Source organism: Otolemur garnettii, unplaced genomic scaffold, assembly GCF_000181295.1.
Source record: "Otolemur garnettii isolate 467f Iridium unplaced genomic scaffold, OtoGar3 scaffold00014, whole genome shotgun sequence".
Lineage (NCBI taxonomy): Eukaryota > Metazoa > Chordata > Mammalia > Primates > Galagidae > Otolemur > Otolemur garnettii.
Genome location: NW_003852409.1, coordinates 9,698,151 through 9,716,259, shown reverse-complemented (window position 1 = coordinate 9,716,259; position 18,109 = coordinate 9,698,151). Strand labels below are relative to the sequence as shown.

The window sequence follows — 18,109 nt, the reverse complement described above, 5'->3', positions numbered from 1 at the left end:
TCATTCTTTATGAGGTTTCTGTTCTTAGTCCTTATGTTAAATATTATTATTGTCATTAAATTTAGCCTTTTAATTCTGTGAAGGCAAAAGTGGAAACCTAACATACACATGTATATGTAAGAAAAAGAAAAAAAAATTACATCCCATCTAAAAAAACACAAGTCTTTGCTTTATGCACAGTTTTAGCATATATTTATATCTTTATTTTTGTTTTTGAAAGTTTTATAAATGAAATACTATAATGTATTTGAGTAGTTAGGGATTACAGAATTTGATGAGTTGATCCCTTAAATGAAATATAAGTTTTTGTCTCTAAACATGCTTTCTTGGCTCAAACTGAAAGGTATGTAACAGTGCATAGCAATCTGTTTCTTTAAAACGTAATTACTAAATCAAGAACAGTAGTTGGTACACAGTTAACAAAATAAAATCCCTGCTCTGCTAGGTTGTTTTTCTAGTGGACTAAGAGAAATCAGGATTAAGAAATCAAGAAAAAAAACAAAGGATGATGTGACAGTCACGGGAGAAGAGGTACTATTTCAGTCAGGGAAAGACTCTCTGATAAAAGAAAACATAAGTCTTCTGGGGGAAAAAATAGAACAGGGAGAGGAAATTAAGTATAAAGGCACAGAGCTAGAAGACCTTATATGTTCAAGAACTAGCAAAGCTCTACGGTGAGAGTGGAGTGAGCAGGAGTACAGCAGACATGCTGGATGCGTGTATTCGGTTTAGGTTCACAAGCTAAACAGCTGGGACCAAATATTTAGTATTTGAAATGTTTCTACTAAAGATACATAAGTTAATTTCTTTTGATAGCTTAGGTGTACTTCGTTGGTTTTCTTTCAGAATCCTTCTACAAAAGAACAAATTGAAAAGCAAGGCCTTCCTCTTTCTAGAAGCCTTCCACTCACTCCTGTGTATCCGCTGGGTCACTGGTGCAGTTCATGGGGGTGGGGGACTTGTTACCTTTGCCCCCCACCAAGCTTTTGGAAGAAGATAAGGGGAGAATGGCAAGAAAGAACATATTTTGCACTTAAAGCCTTTGGCATCATTTGGGTTCCTTCCTTGCACATGCACTAACTTTTCAAGAACATAAAATATTTTTCAAAGAAAAAAAATTCTATTTTACTAAATAATTTATGAAACAATTTTTTATATGTCCCATAGTTCGCCATAATGGCAGCTTACCAGATTGAAGACGCCAGTAATATATTAGTGTGGTTTGCAAGAAACCTCAGTGGAGGCTCTGCAAGCAGTATACACGATAAAATTCCTCCACCAAAGCAGTGGAGCATAGCAGTAAACCAGCTAGAAAAAGGATTCTTCCATGCCACTGCCACTGCTCCTGAAATGGTAAGACAAAAACATGAGATAGTTGTATGTGTATTAAACAAGTCCCAAGCTGCTAGGTACACTGAAGAAATAAACCTCTTTAATTCATAATTTTCAGCAACTTATAGGTATGCCAGTTATGATCATTGAAAACCGTATTCTTTGTTCTTTAAAGCAAGACTGGAAACATTCCATTAAGGGGTGAATTGGGGCACCTTTGGCACCTTTAAAATACCCCTTTTAAGTTCCCATTACCAGTTACCTAGTAATACAATTTTTTTTGAGACAGAGCCTCAAGCTGTCACCCTGTGTACAGTACTGTAGCATCACAGCTCACAGCAACCTCCAACTCCTGGGCTTAAGCAATTCTCTTGCCTCAGCCTCCCAAGCAGCTAGCAGCCTCCCAAGCAACAGGCACTCACCACAACACCAAGCTATTTTTTGGTTGTGGTTATCAGTGTTGTTTGGCAGGCCCAGACTGGATTCGAACCTGCCAGCTCTGGTGTATGTGGCTGGCGCCTTAGCCGCTTGAGCTACAGGCGCCAAGCCCCTATTAATACATTATTATAAACAATCTTCCAACTTACTGGCTCCTTTCATCCTAAACCCAACTTTAAGTACTCCTAGACAATATGTCAAAGTGATACATTAAGAAAAATGTATGATCTTAATTAAGTACATTAGAAAATAAAACAGGCTGAAATAAACTAAGCTTTCAAAAACAGGTGAGAAATAGGGTAACAAAACCAAAAGTGAAGGTTACTGAAGAATAGATATTTACCTCTCTCAACATGAGTCCCAACAAAATTACTTACTAATTATGAAAGGAAATAATAACTTCAGAGCCGAGAAACCTTACAGACATCACCATAAACAACATCAGATGACCTCTGATATTATACACTAAGGATACATATCACTTCTGGAGTATTTCTAATAAAAATTATATAACCAGAGCTAACCTAATCAGACAAACCCAAATGAAGGCTATTCTGGAAGAGAAAAAAAAAAAAAACAAAACATGAAACAAACAAACAAGTAGCTTTTATTTTTAAAATGTCAAGGTCAAGAAACACACAAAAAAGGCCAATGAAACATTCCAAGCTAAATAACATTAAAGAAACAAAACAACAACTTAGTGCAATGCATGCCTAGATTATATCCTAAAATAGGAAATAAATTATAAAGGACATTATTGTACAACTGATGAAATATAAACATGGACTATGGCTTAAATAACAGTATTTCATCGTAGTTAAACTTCCTGATTTTGACAACCATACTATGGTACTCAGAACATACACACTTAAGTAATTAGAAGTAACTGGACAAAATGCCCCTAATTTATATTCAAGTGGTTTTAAAAAATAACATGCATAAATAAGAATATTCAGAGAACTTTCCTTGGGTTTGAAATGATCACAGGAAAAAAGTTCAAAAATAAAAATTAAACTCATCCAGAGAAACAGAAGCAATAAAATAAAATAAAAGCAATAATATAAAAGTAGAAATGAATTATAACAAAGCTAAAATGGAGAATAGAGATGGCAATTACTAAAATCAACCCAAAGCTGTTCTTGGAAAAGACAATAAAATAGACCACAAGTGTGAGGAAGATTAAAAAAAAGACTAGGCTCGGCGCCTGTGGCTCAAGTGCCTAAGGCACCAGCCACATACACCTAAAGTGGCGGGTTCAAATCCAGCCCAGGCCCACCAAAACAATGACGGCTGCAACTAAAAAATAGCCAGGTGTTGTGGCAGGCACCTGTGGTCCCAGCTACTTGGGAGGCTGAGGCAGGAGACTCGCTTGAGCCCAGGAGTTGGAGGTTGCCGTAAGGGGGACAGCTTGAGGCTCAGTCTCAAAAAAAAAAAAAGACTAAAACGGCTATACATGCTGGCTCATGCCTGTCATCCTAGCTCTCCGGGAGGCTGAGGCAAGAGGACTCCTTGGGCTCAGGAGTTTGAGACCAGCCTGAGCAAGAACAAAACCCTGTCTATACTAAAAATAGAAAAAGTAGCCAGTGTTGTGGCAGGGGTCTGTAGTCCCAGCTACTGGAGAGGCTGAGGCAGAAGAATCATTTGAACATAGGAGTTAGAAGTTGCTATGAGCCAGGCTTATGCCATGGTACTCTAACCTAGGGCAACAAGGTGAAACTCTGCCCCAAAAAAGTTCATAGCATTAGAAGAAAAAAAAAAAAAAGAAAAGAAGACACAGAGTTTTCTTAAACTATAAGAAAACAACATATATTTAATCCAATGTATGCAAAGATGTAGTTGAATTGGACAATTTTTTAAGAACTTATACATTAGTAAAATTCCCTTAAAAACAAGTAGAAACCTGAACATAACAAATAATTACAAGAAAAAACTACAGGGCAAAAACCTAGCCTAACAAAGGTGCTAGGCCTAAATAAATTAATGGGAAAAAAATTTTACCAAATATTTTTGCACAATTTATTTGTATAACCATGATAGGTACATATAGCAAAGGAGAAAAATCGTCCTATGAAACAACATAATCCTAACCCAAAAATTGTAAAAAAAAAAAAAAAAAAAAGAGAGAGAGAGAGAGAGACAAAGAGAAAGATAATGAAACAGGAAGGAGGAGGGGAAGGGCAACAATGAGACAGAAAGGAAGGATACACACTAAATTCTAATTAACAACAAACTTAAATCACTAGTTTTTCAAAAAGATAATAAATCATGTCCAAGTAGATTTTAGCCAAAGAATTCAAGGAAGGTTCAATATTTAGAAATATATTAAAACCATTCCTCATACTAGCAAATTATTATGATCACTCCTTTAGACAAATAATAAAAGATCACTTCATAAAAATTCAACATTCTAGACTTTCAAAAAAAAAATTCTAGAAACAAAAAAAGTACTTAACCTGAATAAAGCCATGAAGGAAAAGATTTACAAATATGACTACATCAAAATTTAAGACTTCTATAGGACAAAAGACCAGAATAAAATGTTTTTCATCCTGACCCATAATAACCAATGCGTATTGGCTATCACATTATGATGCAAGTAAATAAGGGGGGAAAAAAGCAAAATTACCCTTCCTCTCTACTCTTACCATTCAGTTATACTCCTCTCCTAAGGAGTGATTTCTTCCAGACTTCTAATGCTTATTTACAAGCATAAAATATTCCTCTTCCCTTTCCTCTTCTTCCTCTCCACCGTCCCACAGTCCCACTGCCTAGCATGTGTATCTCTCCCTCTCTGTCACGGGCGTACCTTGGCTAGTACTGGGGGTGCAGTCTCAAATGGGAGCTCTAACTAAATGAGAACCGTAAGGGGCTCATTATAGCACAGCACAATCACTAGAAAGACACAATCCCAAGGTGATTATTTCTGATAAATATATAATTAGGGAATATTGGCTGGAGTCTCTATTTTCTGCATTCCTTAGTATTATTCTTTTTTGTTGTTGCATTTTTTGGCCAGGGCTGGTTTTGAACCTGCCACCACCGGTATATGGGGCAGTGCCCTACTCCTTGAGACACAGGCACCACCCTACTTAGTATTATGCTAACAAAAACTTTAGCATTACCTTCAGATACTCACCACTCACTGGCTAAGCCAAATCCAAATACACCCACCAGAGTTTCCCTTTAACTATTAAAACAATCTAAGTCAAATTTACTAAGTGCTTTTGCACAAAGTGTTCACTCACATATTATTCATTTCTGATTAAGGCTATCAAAATAACTTTCCTTTTACCTCAAATTATGATTATTTTACTCATTCCTCTTAAGATACATCACATTCAATATTTTGTTCATAATTCATCTCCTTTATAAGACCGTTAACCCCTGAGACTCTAACAGAGACTTCAACAGTGGAACAGTAAGTGTTTATCGTATGACAGAAAAATATATGTGAAATGTTTCAATGAGTTTAAGGATTATAATTTTACTATTTTTTACTTCCCTTAACTAGGATTGACCGTCACAAGTCAAATAGGCAGCTATGACTGATTACTAGTTTTATAACCTCTGGACAGGATCCCTCTTAGCCTCTTTTGGCACAAATTTCATCTTTCATAAATATAAGTAATACAATGTAAGTACATATTTTATGAGGGCTTAAAATGAGTAGAAAAACTAGATGTAGCTTATGGGCAGTGCCTGTGGCTCAAAGAGAGTGGGGTGCCGGTCCCTTATACCAGAGTTGGAGGGTTCAAACCCCACCCTGGGCAAAAACTACAAAAAAAAAAAAATAGATATAGCATATATTTACTACCTAGGATGTGGTAGACACTCTGATGATTCATTTATCTGCTGAATGGATTAATCACTGATAGCAAATAGGTTGTCAAAAGGAAACCCTTACGCTGCTTCTGACTCAATTCTCTAAGCTCTATATAATTTTTTTGAGTTTTTATTGCAAAGCTGGGGTGAGAATGATATATCATGGCAGTATAAAAGTACTCATAATCCCAACAGTCTTAAATCAATGGAACTACGATTTTATTAGGAAAAAAAAATGACAAGAAAAGAACGGAGTTGGAGGGAGGATCTCCCTCACCTTAGTTTTACTTGCTTTAATTTTCAAAATTATTTCATCCAGAAAAATTTCTATAACTCAAAATTATTTTATTTTTAACATATTAACACATAAAAGAGAAAAAATTATCTATCCTACCTTGAGTTATCCTACCGATAGTCCTAGCTACTCGGGAGGATGAGGTAAGAGGATCCTTTGAGCCCAGAAGTTTGAGATTGCTGTGAGCTAGGCTGATGCCACAACACTCAACCACAAGACAACAGAGAAAGACTGTCTAAAATATGCTATCATAGAATTATTTTCCCCAAAATTCTTACCAAAATTTGTCACATTGAGTCCTGAATCTAATTAAACAAACACGTATGGACTTTAACATCAACATACTTTCATTATGACATGAAAGCCAAAAAATAAAATCAGTCTAGTCCTGTAAGTTCACTAAAAATCACATGTGCACAATAACCCCACACTCTAGCCAAAATGAATCACTGGACTATATTTAAAATAGTTCTATTACTCAGGAGCCTGAGGCAGGAGGATCACTTGAGCCAAAGAGTTTGAAGCTATAGAGAGCTATGATTGTGCCACAGTACTCTATCCTGGGTGACAGAGTGAGACCTTACCTCTAACACCTAAAAATAAATAAAAAATAAAGTAAAAGAGTTTTATTAACTCAGTTATAACAAAGCTTGGAAAGATAGTTTTAAATGTGCTACATATGTGAATTCTTTATTTTGTTATACTCGGTCTATTTTAGTTTGACAGTATGTCCTATTTTTAAGAACTAGTTGTACCATAGCTATTTTCAAAACAGTTGACATTCACCTTGCTAGTGATTGATATTTATGATGTCCAGGAAAAAAGCAGAGGAATCTTTGAGACTTCTTAAAGCCTCAACTCCAGAAGTTAAGTATTTTAAATTACATATTAGTTTGCTTTTGTTTCATAGTCTCTTCCTTTTATAGATTTATCTCCTTTTTAAAAAGAGAGAAAAGCCAAGCAGGGTGGCCAACTCCAGTAATCCCAGCATTCTGGGAGGCTGAGACGGTTGGTTTGCTTGAGCTAAGCAAGTTCAAGATCAGCCTGAGCAAGAGCAGGACCCCATCTCTACTAAATACAAAAACTAGCCAGGTGTCGGGGGTAGTGGAGAGGCACCTACAGTCCCAGCTACTTGGGAGGATGAGGTAAGAGGATCCTTTGAGCCCAGAAGTTTGAGGTTGCTGTGAGCTAGGCTGATGCCACTACACTCAACCATAGGACAACAGAGAGAGACTTATCTAAAATAAATAAATAAATAAAATGAAAAGAAAGAAAAAGGAAGATCATGATAGATTTCATACATTCAAGTAAGCTTTTTCATTAAAATGATTTTAAAAAATCATGTAGGCAACAGAGGCTCAAAGATTATCTATGACATAATTCAAGAAGCTTTAGATCAAGTTTGAATCAGAGTGGGCCAAGTAGATCCACAAACCCATACGTATAGCTATTTCCCCAGTTCTTAACATAAAATTAGAACCGACATACTTAGCAACAGCATAATCCTCATACTGGTTCTCTGATGCATGGTGTAAGGATCATCAACATAGGAAGGATCAAGCAGAAACTCCTCACCAACAAAGTAAACAAAAAGACTGTCATAGAAATTGGTGCTGTAACCAATGACTTGAAAGATGAAAAGCTACTGCATTACACTGAATTTGCCAGTTTGATCTAACACACAGCAGAGGGATCTTGGAGAACTGCAGTGAATTTTCATAAACATAGATAGGGACGCCAACTATAGCTAGTATTCAAAATATAGTATTTTTACTGGATTAGGTCAGTACAACTCTTATTACCTTTTAAGTATATACTTTTTTCTCCTTACTAATTTGCAAAGAACCCCAGAAGTACTTTGTGCTTTGTTCAACTACCACAACTCTCCCACTCCACAGAGAGAATGTGATCATATTGAGAGATCACGCAACACCACAGTGAGGACACTATACTAACTGAATCTCATGAACAGTAAGTAGCAAGAACTTTAGATCTTAATAAGGTATGTGCAAGCCAGAAAGCAGGACATTAAACTCCCTTCTAGATTTCCCTTTCAATCAGAGTCCAGGCAAGAGACAGAAAATGACAGTTATTTTAACAGAGAGAATTTAATAAGGAATTTAGTAGGTATAAAATTGTTAACTAGACTGCTGAAAAAGAAATAAATACTATGCTATCACAGAAGTTAAGAGTTACAGAAAGCAGTTACGGCTCTTGTGGAACAAAGAATACCCTGAAATCATTACAATTTAGAAACTTGGAAGAGGAGTTCCTTAGGAGCCAAAACTCAGACACATAAGGAAGGAAAACCAGTCACTGGTGTTCTAGTCTAGCACATTTATAGCACAAATAAAATACTGAATTTTAAGTTCTTATCCCAAGCTACTCTATACATTACTGATTGTTTGAACTGGACACAGGTGTCCTAACTTCACAACCTCTTTTCACCACAACCTGATATTTATGACAGGTCACTCAAATATTCCAACTTTCCTTTCACTTACAAAGTATTAAATAATTTAAGCAAAATTCTTTAAACTTACAGAAGTAAATTATGGACTATCATTCCTGAGACATCCTTCCTAACCCCACACTGGGTAGAACTTGCTATGGTTCTTTAAATCATATAATGAAGGAGACTTTGGGAATATTATGAATGTTCTATTTTATCTAAATGTTGATTACATGGATGTGTTCATTTTGAAAATTCACTGAACTGTAAATTTATGATTTTTTCACTTTTCTGTATGTTTTTACATAGGGATTCAGAAAGGTTATAAAACTGTGCTGCCACCACTGCTGGTACCTTTCCCTGATGCCCATAACTGATCAATTCTAGACTTATTAACTCTTTCATCTCCCACAAGTTAAAGGAAGGAACAATAATCAACTTTATTTCTGGATTTAATTCCTAAAAGCAAAAAAAGAAATAGGTGAGATATGGAAAATGAGAGAAAATAACCAGGTCAAATGACAGCTTATTAAGAAATTGCAAAATACTTAAAATAGTAATGTTAAATGAACTGCAAAGACAAGGCACAGACCAGTTCAGAAATTTGGGGCAGGCTCTGCGCCTGTGGCTCAAGCGGCTAAGGCACCAGCCACATACACCTAAGGTGGCAGGTTCGAATACAGCCCAGGTCTGCCAAACAACAGTGATGGCTGCAACCAAAAAAAATAGCCAGGCATTGTGGTGGGCGCCTGTGGTCCCAGCTACTTGGAGGCGGAGGCAGGAGACTTGCTTAAGCCCAGGAGTTGGAGGTTGCTGTGAGCTGTGATGCCACACCACTCTACCCAGGGGGAAAGCTTGAGGCTCTGTCTCAAAAAAAAAAACCATTCCTCATCTGTAAAATGATTTTGTATTTTTTTTTAGACAGAGTCTCACTCTGTCTTCACAGGTAGAATGCCATGGTGGCACAGCTTACAACACAACCTCAAACTCCTGGCTCAAGTGATCCTCTTGCCTCAGCCTCCCAAGTAGCTGGGACTACAGGCACCTGCCACCTACACCTGGCTAATTTTTCTGTTTTTAGTAGAAACAGGGTCTTACTCTTGCTCAGGCTGGTCTCAAACTCCTGAGCTCAAACAATCCATACACCTTGGCCTCCCAAAGTGCGAGGATCACAAGTGTGAACCACTATCCCTGGCCTGTAAAATGAATTCAATTCAACCTACTTTACAGGGATATGTGGGAATCAGAGTCAATATACTGAAATGTTCTGCATGTATCTGAAATCAGTGGTAAATCTTATTATTGTATAAGAAAAGTAGCTCAACCTTATGTGACACTATCAACAAAAGGAAAAAAGCACAGATGAGTTTCTTTAGGGCTTTAATCAGCATCTTTCATTTCAGTATCCTCAACATCTACTATAGTGCACAATATAGAGCTCCTATGAATAGTTGCTAAACTGAACTACATATGACTTGAGAGAGGTTAGCAGAGTATAGCTGTGGCAGAACTCAGAATGTAATCTGGGAGGCTAAAGCAAGAGGATAACTTGAGGTCAAGGCTGACCAAGAGCACAAGACCCTACATCTACTAAAACAGAAAACATTAGCCTGAAGTGGTGGTGGGCATCTGTAGTCCCAGCTACTCAGAAGGCTGAGGCAGGAGGATCACCAGAGTCCTAGAATTTGAGATTGCAGTGAGCTATGATGATGCCATTGCACTTAGCCAAGGCAATAGATCAAGACTCTGTCTCATAAAAAAAGAAAATGGTGATTGGATGGGAATGAGAAGAAATGTGTTTGTTTTACTGAAAATTTAAATAAGAAAAAAAGATAGAGCTAAAACATAAGATAGATTAAAATTGGTAATATAAACTTTCTATTAAAATGGTTTCTCACCAGCAGCCCCCAAAACAGCATGTTCCAATTTACCAATACTACATACAATGCAACAAAAGACAGAAAAAAAGGAAAAAGATAAAAACCCTTACACTACTAGCCTAATCACAAAACTAAAAAGACAATCACATAATAGAGTTCAGGAGAAACCGGAGTTCAATTAGGAGACAAGTGGAGTAAAATCAGGGGGAGGGGAAACAATCCCACTTATTATATAACCTGATGCCTTTATGTCTTTGCTTATGAAGCAGAAGTCACATGAGTCGGGGGGGATGCTCTTTCCTTAGATTTAAAAACCTAAACTTGAACCAAATACAAATGGAAAACAATCCTTCTCCATACCTCAGACAGAAAAAAAAGGAGATAATTCCCTTTACCTTTTTCCCTCCCCTAGTATTTTTTAAGATCTAGGAGGGGAGACTGATAGGAAAGTAGGGAGTGAGGTACTGGCAGTGGTAAGAGTAACATTCTGAAATAAACTCTCGAGAAATAACATACTTGCTGGACGCAGTGGCTCGTGCCTGTAATCTTAGCACTCTGGGAGGCCTAGGCAGGTGAACTGCTTGAATTCAGAAGCTCAAAACCAGCCTGAGCAAGAGAAATACTCCATCTCTATTAAAAATAGAAAAACTAGCCAGGCATTGTGGCAGCACCTGTAGTTCCAGCAACTAGGAAAGCTGAAGCAAGAGGATCATGAAAGCCCAAGAGTTTAAAGATGCTATGAGCTACGATGATACCACAGCACTCTACCCAGGGCAACAGAGTGAGACTGTATCAAAAAAATAAATAAATAAATAACATACCTGAGAAGCTAACAATGAGAAGAACCCTGGTAGCAGTATATATATGAATTATAGTTTATTGTACTATAGGTCTGAGTTCTAGAGACTCAATCACTAGGGAATAGGAAAAGGTTGCCAATTAATAAAGCATAGATATTAAGTAAAAATCTAACAGAAACTGGGCATTAGACTAGGAATACATACACATAAGCTCTTTAGTTCTAAATATGAAAACAGAATGCTACAATCAAAAAAGCAAAAAACAATCTACAGAGTGGCACAAGACATTTGCATGCTACACATCTAACAAAGGGCTGATAACCAGAATCTACAAAGAACTCAAGCCAATAAACAAGAAAAGATCAAACAACCCTATTAAAAATTGGGCAAGACAAATGAACAGAAACTTTTCTTATGAAGACAGGCTGATGACCAACAAATATATGAAAAAAATGCTCATCATCTCTAATCATCAGAGACATGCAAATCAACACTGAGATATCAGTTAACCCCAGTGAGAATGGCTAATGTCACAAATTCCCAAAGCAACAGACACCAGCATGGATGTGAGAGAAATGAACACTCATACACTATTAGTGAGACTGCAATTTAGTACAACCCGTAGGGAAAATGGTATGGAGACTCCGACTCAAAGAACTAAAGGTAGACCCCACCACTTGATCCTGCAATCCCATTACTAGGTATTTACCCACAGGAAAAAAGTCATTTTATCATAAGGACACTTGCACTCAAATGTTTATAGCAGCATAACTCACAATCACAAAGATGTAAAAACAACCCAAGTGCCCACCAATACATGAGTGGATTAATAAATTATGGTATACATATACGTGTACCATGGAATATTATTCAACCATAAAAATGATGGAGATCTAACATCTTTTGTAACAACCTGGTGGAATTAGAGACCTAATCTTCCTAAGCTAAGTATCACAAGAATGGAAAAACAAACATCACATGTACTCAGTATTAAACTGGAATTAGTAAATTACAAGCTACTTCCTGCATCTAGTGACAGGACCTGAACAATATATATCTTATTCTAAATGAGTTAAATGGGGAAAAGATACATGAACCTATAAAAAATCACCATAGGATATAAAGTAAGATCCAGAAGAGTCAAGTGACATGGATAACATTAAGAATGAAGTACTGAGGAATCTAGAGAAATTTTCTAGAATATAACGTACATATTTATTCTAACATACATGAAGATCTAAATAGATGACTCCTAAAAAATATAATGAAAATGAATTAGGACTAGATTGAAAAAAAGTAAGACTTATCCATTAAAATACACCAAAAAACAGATAACTTCCTAGTTGAAGTTTACCAAAAATATCAAACAGGCAATGTCTACTAAATAAGCCATCCAGAGCTTTAAAAAAAGGAAAGCTTCCCAATCTACAATAAGAGTTTATTCCAAGAAATGGAGATGATTCATCTTTTTAATGTATTAATGTAATTCACTACATTACATACTGAAATAGAAAACACAATATAATCTCAATGGTTTTTTTAAAGAATAGCACTTAATAAAATTTGTCACCTTCAATCAAGATAATGTAAAGATACAGGAACATATATACAGAAGAACATATACGTAACATACAGAACCTACAGCAAAACTCAAATTTGATAAAACTTTAGAAGCGCTCTCATTAAAATCAGAAGTAAAGCAAAGCCACTTACTATTCACCACTACTGTTCAATATCAACACTGTTCAATACAAAGAGGCTAGAAAAAGACATGAGGGGTCTTACAAGCGACTATGTGTTGCTCGCTTACAAACAACCAACTATGACAAACTTAAGCCATAAAAAATTCACTGGAAGGGCTCAGCGCTTGTAGCTCAAGTGGCTAAGGGGCCAGCCACATACACTAGAGCTAGCAGGTTCAAATACAACCTGGGCTTACCAAATAACAATGACAACTACCACCAAAGTAGCCAGGCATTGTGGCAAGCGCCTATAGTCCCAGCTACTTGGGAGGCTGAGGCAAGAGAATCGCTTAAGCCCAGGAGTTAGAAGTTGCTAAGAGCTGTGATCCCACAGCACTCTACGCAGGGCAAGGCTCTGTTTCAAAAAAAAAAAAAAAAAAAGAAAGAAAGAAAAGAAAAAAAAAAATTCACTGGAAAGATTTTAGTAGCTCACAGAAGAAATAAGAGGGTAAAGAAAACAAGGAAAAACTAAGGACATTGTGGAGAACTATGCAGGAGAGATGATCTGAATAATGGTATTAAAGGAAAACCAATTCAATAAGCCTACTCCTAAGACAATTGAGTTCCAACTGTTCCTTCTCCTTCTAGCCATGCATCATTTAGAATCAAAGACTTCCAAAGGAACAGAAATATAGAATTTTTTTTAAATTTTTACAATCTTAGGGATGGGAAAGCCCTTAATAAATACATACAATAATCGTAGGAGTCACAAAGGAGGGGGAAAAAAATCAAAAGATTTGTCTTTGACAAATTAAGCAGATTTGGGGGGGGGGGGGCAGTGGCTTATGCCTGTTATCCCAACACTCTGGAAGGCCAAGGTGGCAGATCGCCTGAGTTCACCAGCTCCAGACCAGCCTGAGCTAGAGCGAGACCCCGTCCCTAAAAAATAGCCAGGCTGGGCGGCGCCTGTGGGTCAAAGAGGTAGGGCGCTGGCCTCAAATGCCAGAGCTGGCAGGTTCAAACTCAGCCCCGGCCAAAAACTGCAGATAAATAAATAAATAAATAAATAAAATTAAAAATAGCCAGGCATTGTAGCAGGCACCTGTAGTCCCAGCTACTCAGGACGCAGCTGCAGCAGTCTACCAAAGGTGAAAAAAATGAGACTCTGTCTCAAAAAAAAAGCAAGCAGATTTAACTATTAAATTTTTTTTAAACTTTTGCCATAAAAAAATCATATGAATGAAGTAAAAAAACTGCAAAAGTCAAAGAAAAAAGGGCTATCACACACAAACAGAATTAATACCTATGACTCAAAAAGAGCCAACAGAATGGAATAAGACAATAATCTATAGTCCAATAGAGAATAGAGCAAAAGGTATTAAGCAACTGAAAGAATCAAGCACAAATGGCTGATAAACTTAGGAAGCATATAACTCATAATGATCATCATTACTCATTAGCATTAGTAACCATGATCAATGCAAATGAAAACTTTTCTGATAATCAGAATGAAAAGATATTGAACACTAACAAAAGTTAATATTGTCAAAGGAAACCCCAAGTCTAACACTCTTCTGGTAAAAGCTTAAACAGGTACATCCCTGTGCTGGTCCCCAACCTCAGGGCCATACACTAATATGGATTCTGAGAAAGGGGCTTCAAGAGCGGTAGAAGAAAAACCTGGCCTGCTGAACCAGGAAGTCTGGAGGGCCCATAAGATGTGGGTATGAAGTAACCTAGGTAACCAATGACCAATAAGAGATAGTGAATGACCAATAGAAAAGGGCAATACTGCCTAGAGACACAAAGAGGCCAATGAAAAACTTGCAACCAATTTCAAACTGGATAAAGTGTTTATACTCCTACAGGCTTTTGCATCTCTGTCTCTTTCACCTTCTGTCCATCAGAGGACCCACTTCCAACTCTTTTCAGAAGTGCTCTAAACTTTCTCTGTGTTATTCCTAAGTAAAATTTCTCTTTGTTACATTTAAACTTGTGCAGGTTACTTTTTCTCTCTATTCACAGCTGCCCATGCTGCTCCAATTTTATTTTCTATTTTTATTCATTTTTGCTTTCAATTACTGCCATGCCTCGATTGAACTTTCAGCTAGCTCAGCCAAGTAATCAAATCAGGTCAGCTGGGTTCAGGGCGCTGGGACACTTGATCCCCAACAGGTTTGTGACCTGTTAAGAACCTGGCCACACTACTTCATCAGTCTGTGCCATCCCCACCTACACCCCTAGTCCATGGAAAAATTGTCTTCCATAAAACTAGTCCCTGGTGCTAAAAAGGTTCCCATCTGTTGCCTTTTAGAAACTGGTGCACAGAAGGTGAGCAGCCAGAGAAGATTCATCTGTATTTACAGCCACCAAACTTAGAATTTGATGAGGGAGCAAGTTTTTTCAACTTTAATATACTTTAAATATATATATATATTTTTTAGACAGTCTCATTATGTCACCGTCGGTAAAGTGCCATGGCATTATAGTTCACAGCAACCTCAAACTCTTGGGCTTACGTGATTCTCTTGCCTCAGCCTACCAAGTAGCTGGGACTACAGGCACCCACCACAACGCCTGGTTTTTAATCAGACTTTCTTACTAAAGGAGAGGGAATATCCAGCATCCCCTCTCCCCATTGCCTGCATCACCACCTGAGCACCACCTCCTTCCTGTTCCACCCAACACCCTCCAACACCCTCCAACCCCCACCCCAGCCTGTGAAAAAATTGTCTTCCATGAAACTAGTCCCGGTACCAAAATGGTAGGCTACCACTGCCCTCGTATGTTAACTCTATCATTTTTACCTCTGTACAAGACTGGTATTGTATAAAACTCTATTATTAGCATTCAGTTATCTCAGCAGTTCTCATATTTTGGAGTCTCAGAATCCCTCTACACCCCTAGGAATCAGCAAGCAGTTCTGGTACCAAGGGGTGAGAGAGGACTGACTACAAAGGGGCAGAAGGGAATCTGGGGTGGATGAGGAAACTGTTACATGTAGATTATGATGGCAATTATAAGACTATATGTGTTTGTCCAAAAACACACAACTTTATATTTAAAACGGTGAATAGCCAGGCTCAGTAGCTCATGCCTGTAAGCCCAGCACTTTTGGGAGGCCAAGATAGGAGAATCACTTGAGGCCAGGAGTTTACAACCAACCTGAGCCAAATAACAAGACCCTGACTCTACAAAAAAAAAAATTTTTTTTAATAAGCTGGGTATGCAGCTACTTGGGAGACTGAGGCAAAAGGATCACTTCAGCCCAAGAGTTTGAGTTTGCTGTGAGCTATGATGATGCCATGGCACTCTACCCAGGGTGATGAAGTGAGACTCTGTACCAAACAAAAAACAAAAGCTGAGTACGATAGTATATTCTTATAGTCCCAGCTACCCAAGAGCCCAGGAAGTTGAAGTAGCAGCAAGCATCTAGCCTAGCCTACAGAGCAAGACCTTGATTCTAAAAAAAAATGAAATGAATTATTAAACTTAAATAAATAAATATGGTGAATAAACTGTATGTAAATTATACTTCATTAAAAAAAATTGACTTAAAATGTATTGAGGACCCTAAAAGAGTACTTGTTTATATTAGGGCATATTAGGGCGCATATTAGAGATTTTTAACTGAGAAAATTTTTAAACAATCTTTATGTACTCATTGTAAAAATGAATGCACTAAATGTTAACGTACTCTATGTGAGAAATACATTTTTCAAAGCAAAAAACATTTAATGAGAAAAGTCATATTGTTGTGTATTTTAACAAATCTCTTCAAATATGAGCCTTCAAATAGAAAACAGCTGGCTGAATTCTCATTTCTGCTTCCATCTGTTATATAGTAGTATCACAAGTCATGTAGCTTCTAGAAAAATCCACTATACACTTGTGAGAAACTGAGAGTGAAAAAGATGAACAACATCTGCACATTATTATTAAAATGAGTTTAACCTGCAAGTGTCAGGGAAGACTCATGAGTCTCTGCACCACACTTTGAGAACCTCTGATTTAGTCTATACAAGAAAGTATCAAATTCTGAATATGAAGCAGTAACAAAATTTACTTCTTTTCATGTCAAAGAAGCAGTATCTTATGCAGATCACCTGTCTTACTCTAATACAGAAATAATCCCTTATCCATGTCAAAATTTCTACCAATGATGTAGACTGAGCTACAACTTCATGGTAAGTGAAACATGTTTCTGAAGTTCAAGGATTTAAAAAACCACTAGACCCTAAGAGTGACTGCACCACCCTCACAACTATCTGCAGGACAGAAAGGCAACATGAACACACAGAAAGTAGACAAAGAAACGCCTGACCTCAAAGAAAGATCCATAAAGCTAAAATGGAGGTGAAGTAACTACAAAAGCACTATTGGAGCAAACATATCGTGAATGTCAAATACCAAAAAAATACAAATACTGCTTCTTGATTACATAGTTAAAAGAACTCAAAATGCTATGACTATATTCCCCAATCTACATGATAGTGAAATTATGTCAAATGACACTTACTTCTGCAATGTCGCCGGTGACAGTGAAAACGGCAATCCACCTGCTTCTCATATGCTAAGCTAGGCGCTGGGACACTGCATGAAGGGGAATACCGGTGTGCCTGTACTTCAGTGTTTGTACAACTCCCATAATTGGAAAGTAGTCCATAACTATTTGTTGCTCCAAGAGACTAAGTTAGAAACTTGCTGCCTCTAGGGACTCTGCCCTCCGGTGACTTTCAAATACTGTCCAAGGAAGTGGTGGTAACACCAGGAGACCACGCAAATCCTGGTGGGGGTCGGAGGAGGGCACCAGCAGCACTGAAATGCGGCAGCGACTTCTATCACCTATCTGGGGAGTCCCAAGGCCTGCTGACAGGGTCAGTTCCGCACGCCCCTAATGCGACGCTGGGAACCCAGGTTGCGCCTCCCTCAACTACTACTGGGGCCCCCACCCTCCCTGGCCTCAGTTTCCCCATCTGTATCCGGGAGCTTGGACGCTGGCTCTTGGCGTCCTCCAACTCGACCTTCAGAACTGACTAGGCCAGCTGCCGCTGGGTCGAGCGGCCGCCCACCCGACTCGGGACGTCCCCGCCGGTAGGGGACTCTGAGAGGGTCGGTCCGCGGCGCCCCGCACTCACCGGGCTGACGCTTCAGAGCCATCACAGACACTAGATAGTGGGCGATGTCAAAAAAGGGGAACATGGACGTGCGGGAGAAGGCCAGAGCCAGCTCATCCCATGGAGACTCCATAACTACGGCGGACCACTGCGGCCCAAGAAGCCGCGGCGACGGGTTACCACCTTGAGCGCTGAGGGATGGAGGAGGGGACGCGGCGCCGCTCCGCGCCCGCTCGGGCCCCGCGCGTGCGCCCTGGCTGCGGGAGCCGGCGCCGGGGGCGGGGCCGCGCG

General features: G+C 38.4%; 1 protein-coding gene across 1 annotated transcript in view; it reads right to left on the bottom strand.

Annotated features, from left to right (window-relative positions):
* Positions 1 to 18,069, bottom strand: part of TMEM38B (transmembrane protein 38B) — a 44,587-nt gene extending 26,518 nt beyond the window's left edge. Inside the window, exons 1-2 of the mRNA XM_003785203.3 lie at positions 17,840 to 18,069; positions 1,189 to 1,345 (exon numbers count right to left, since the gene is read on the bottom strand). Of these exons, the coding sequence (XP_003785251.1) occupies positions 1,189 to 1,345; positions 17,840 to 17,951 (269 nt within the window). The 5' untranslated portion in view covers positions 17,952 to 18,069. The remainder of the gene's footprint in view (positions 1 to 1,188; positions 1,346 to 17,839) is intronic.
* Positions 18,070 to 18,109: the final 40 nt, after the last annotated feature.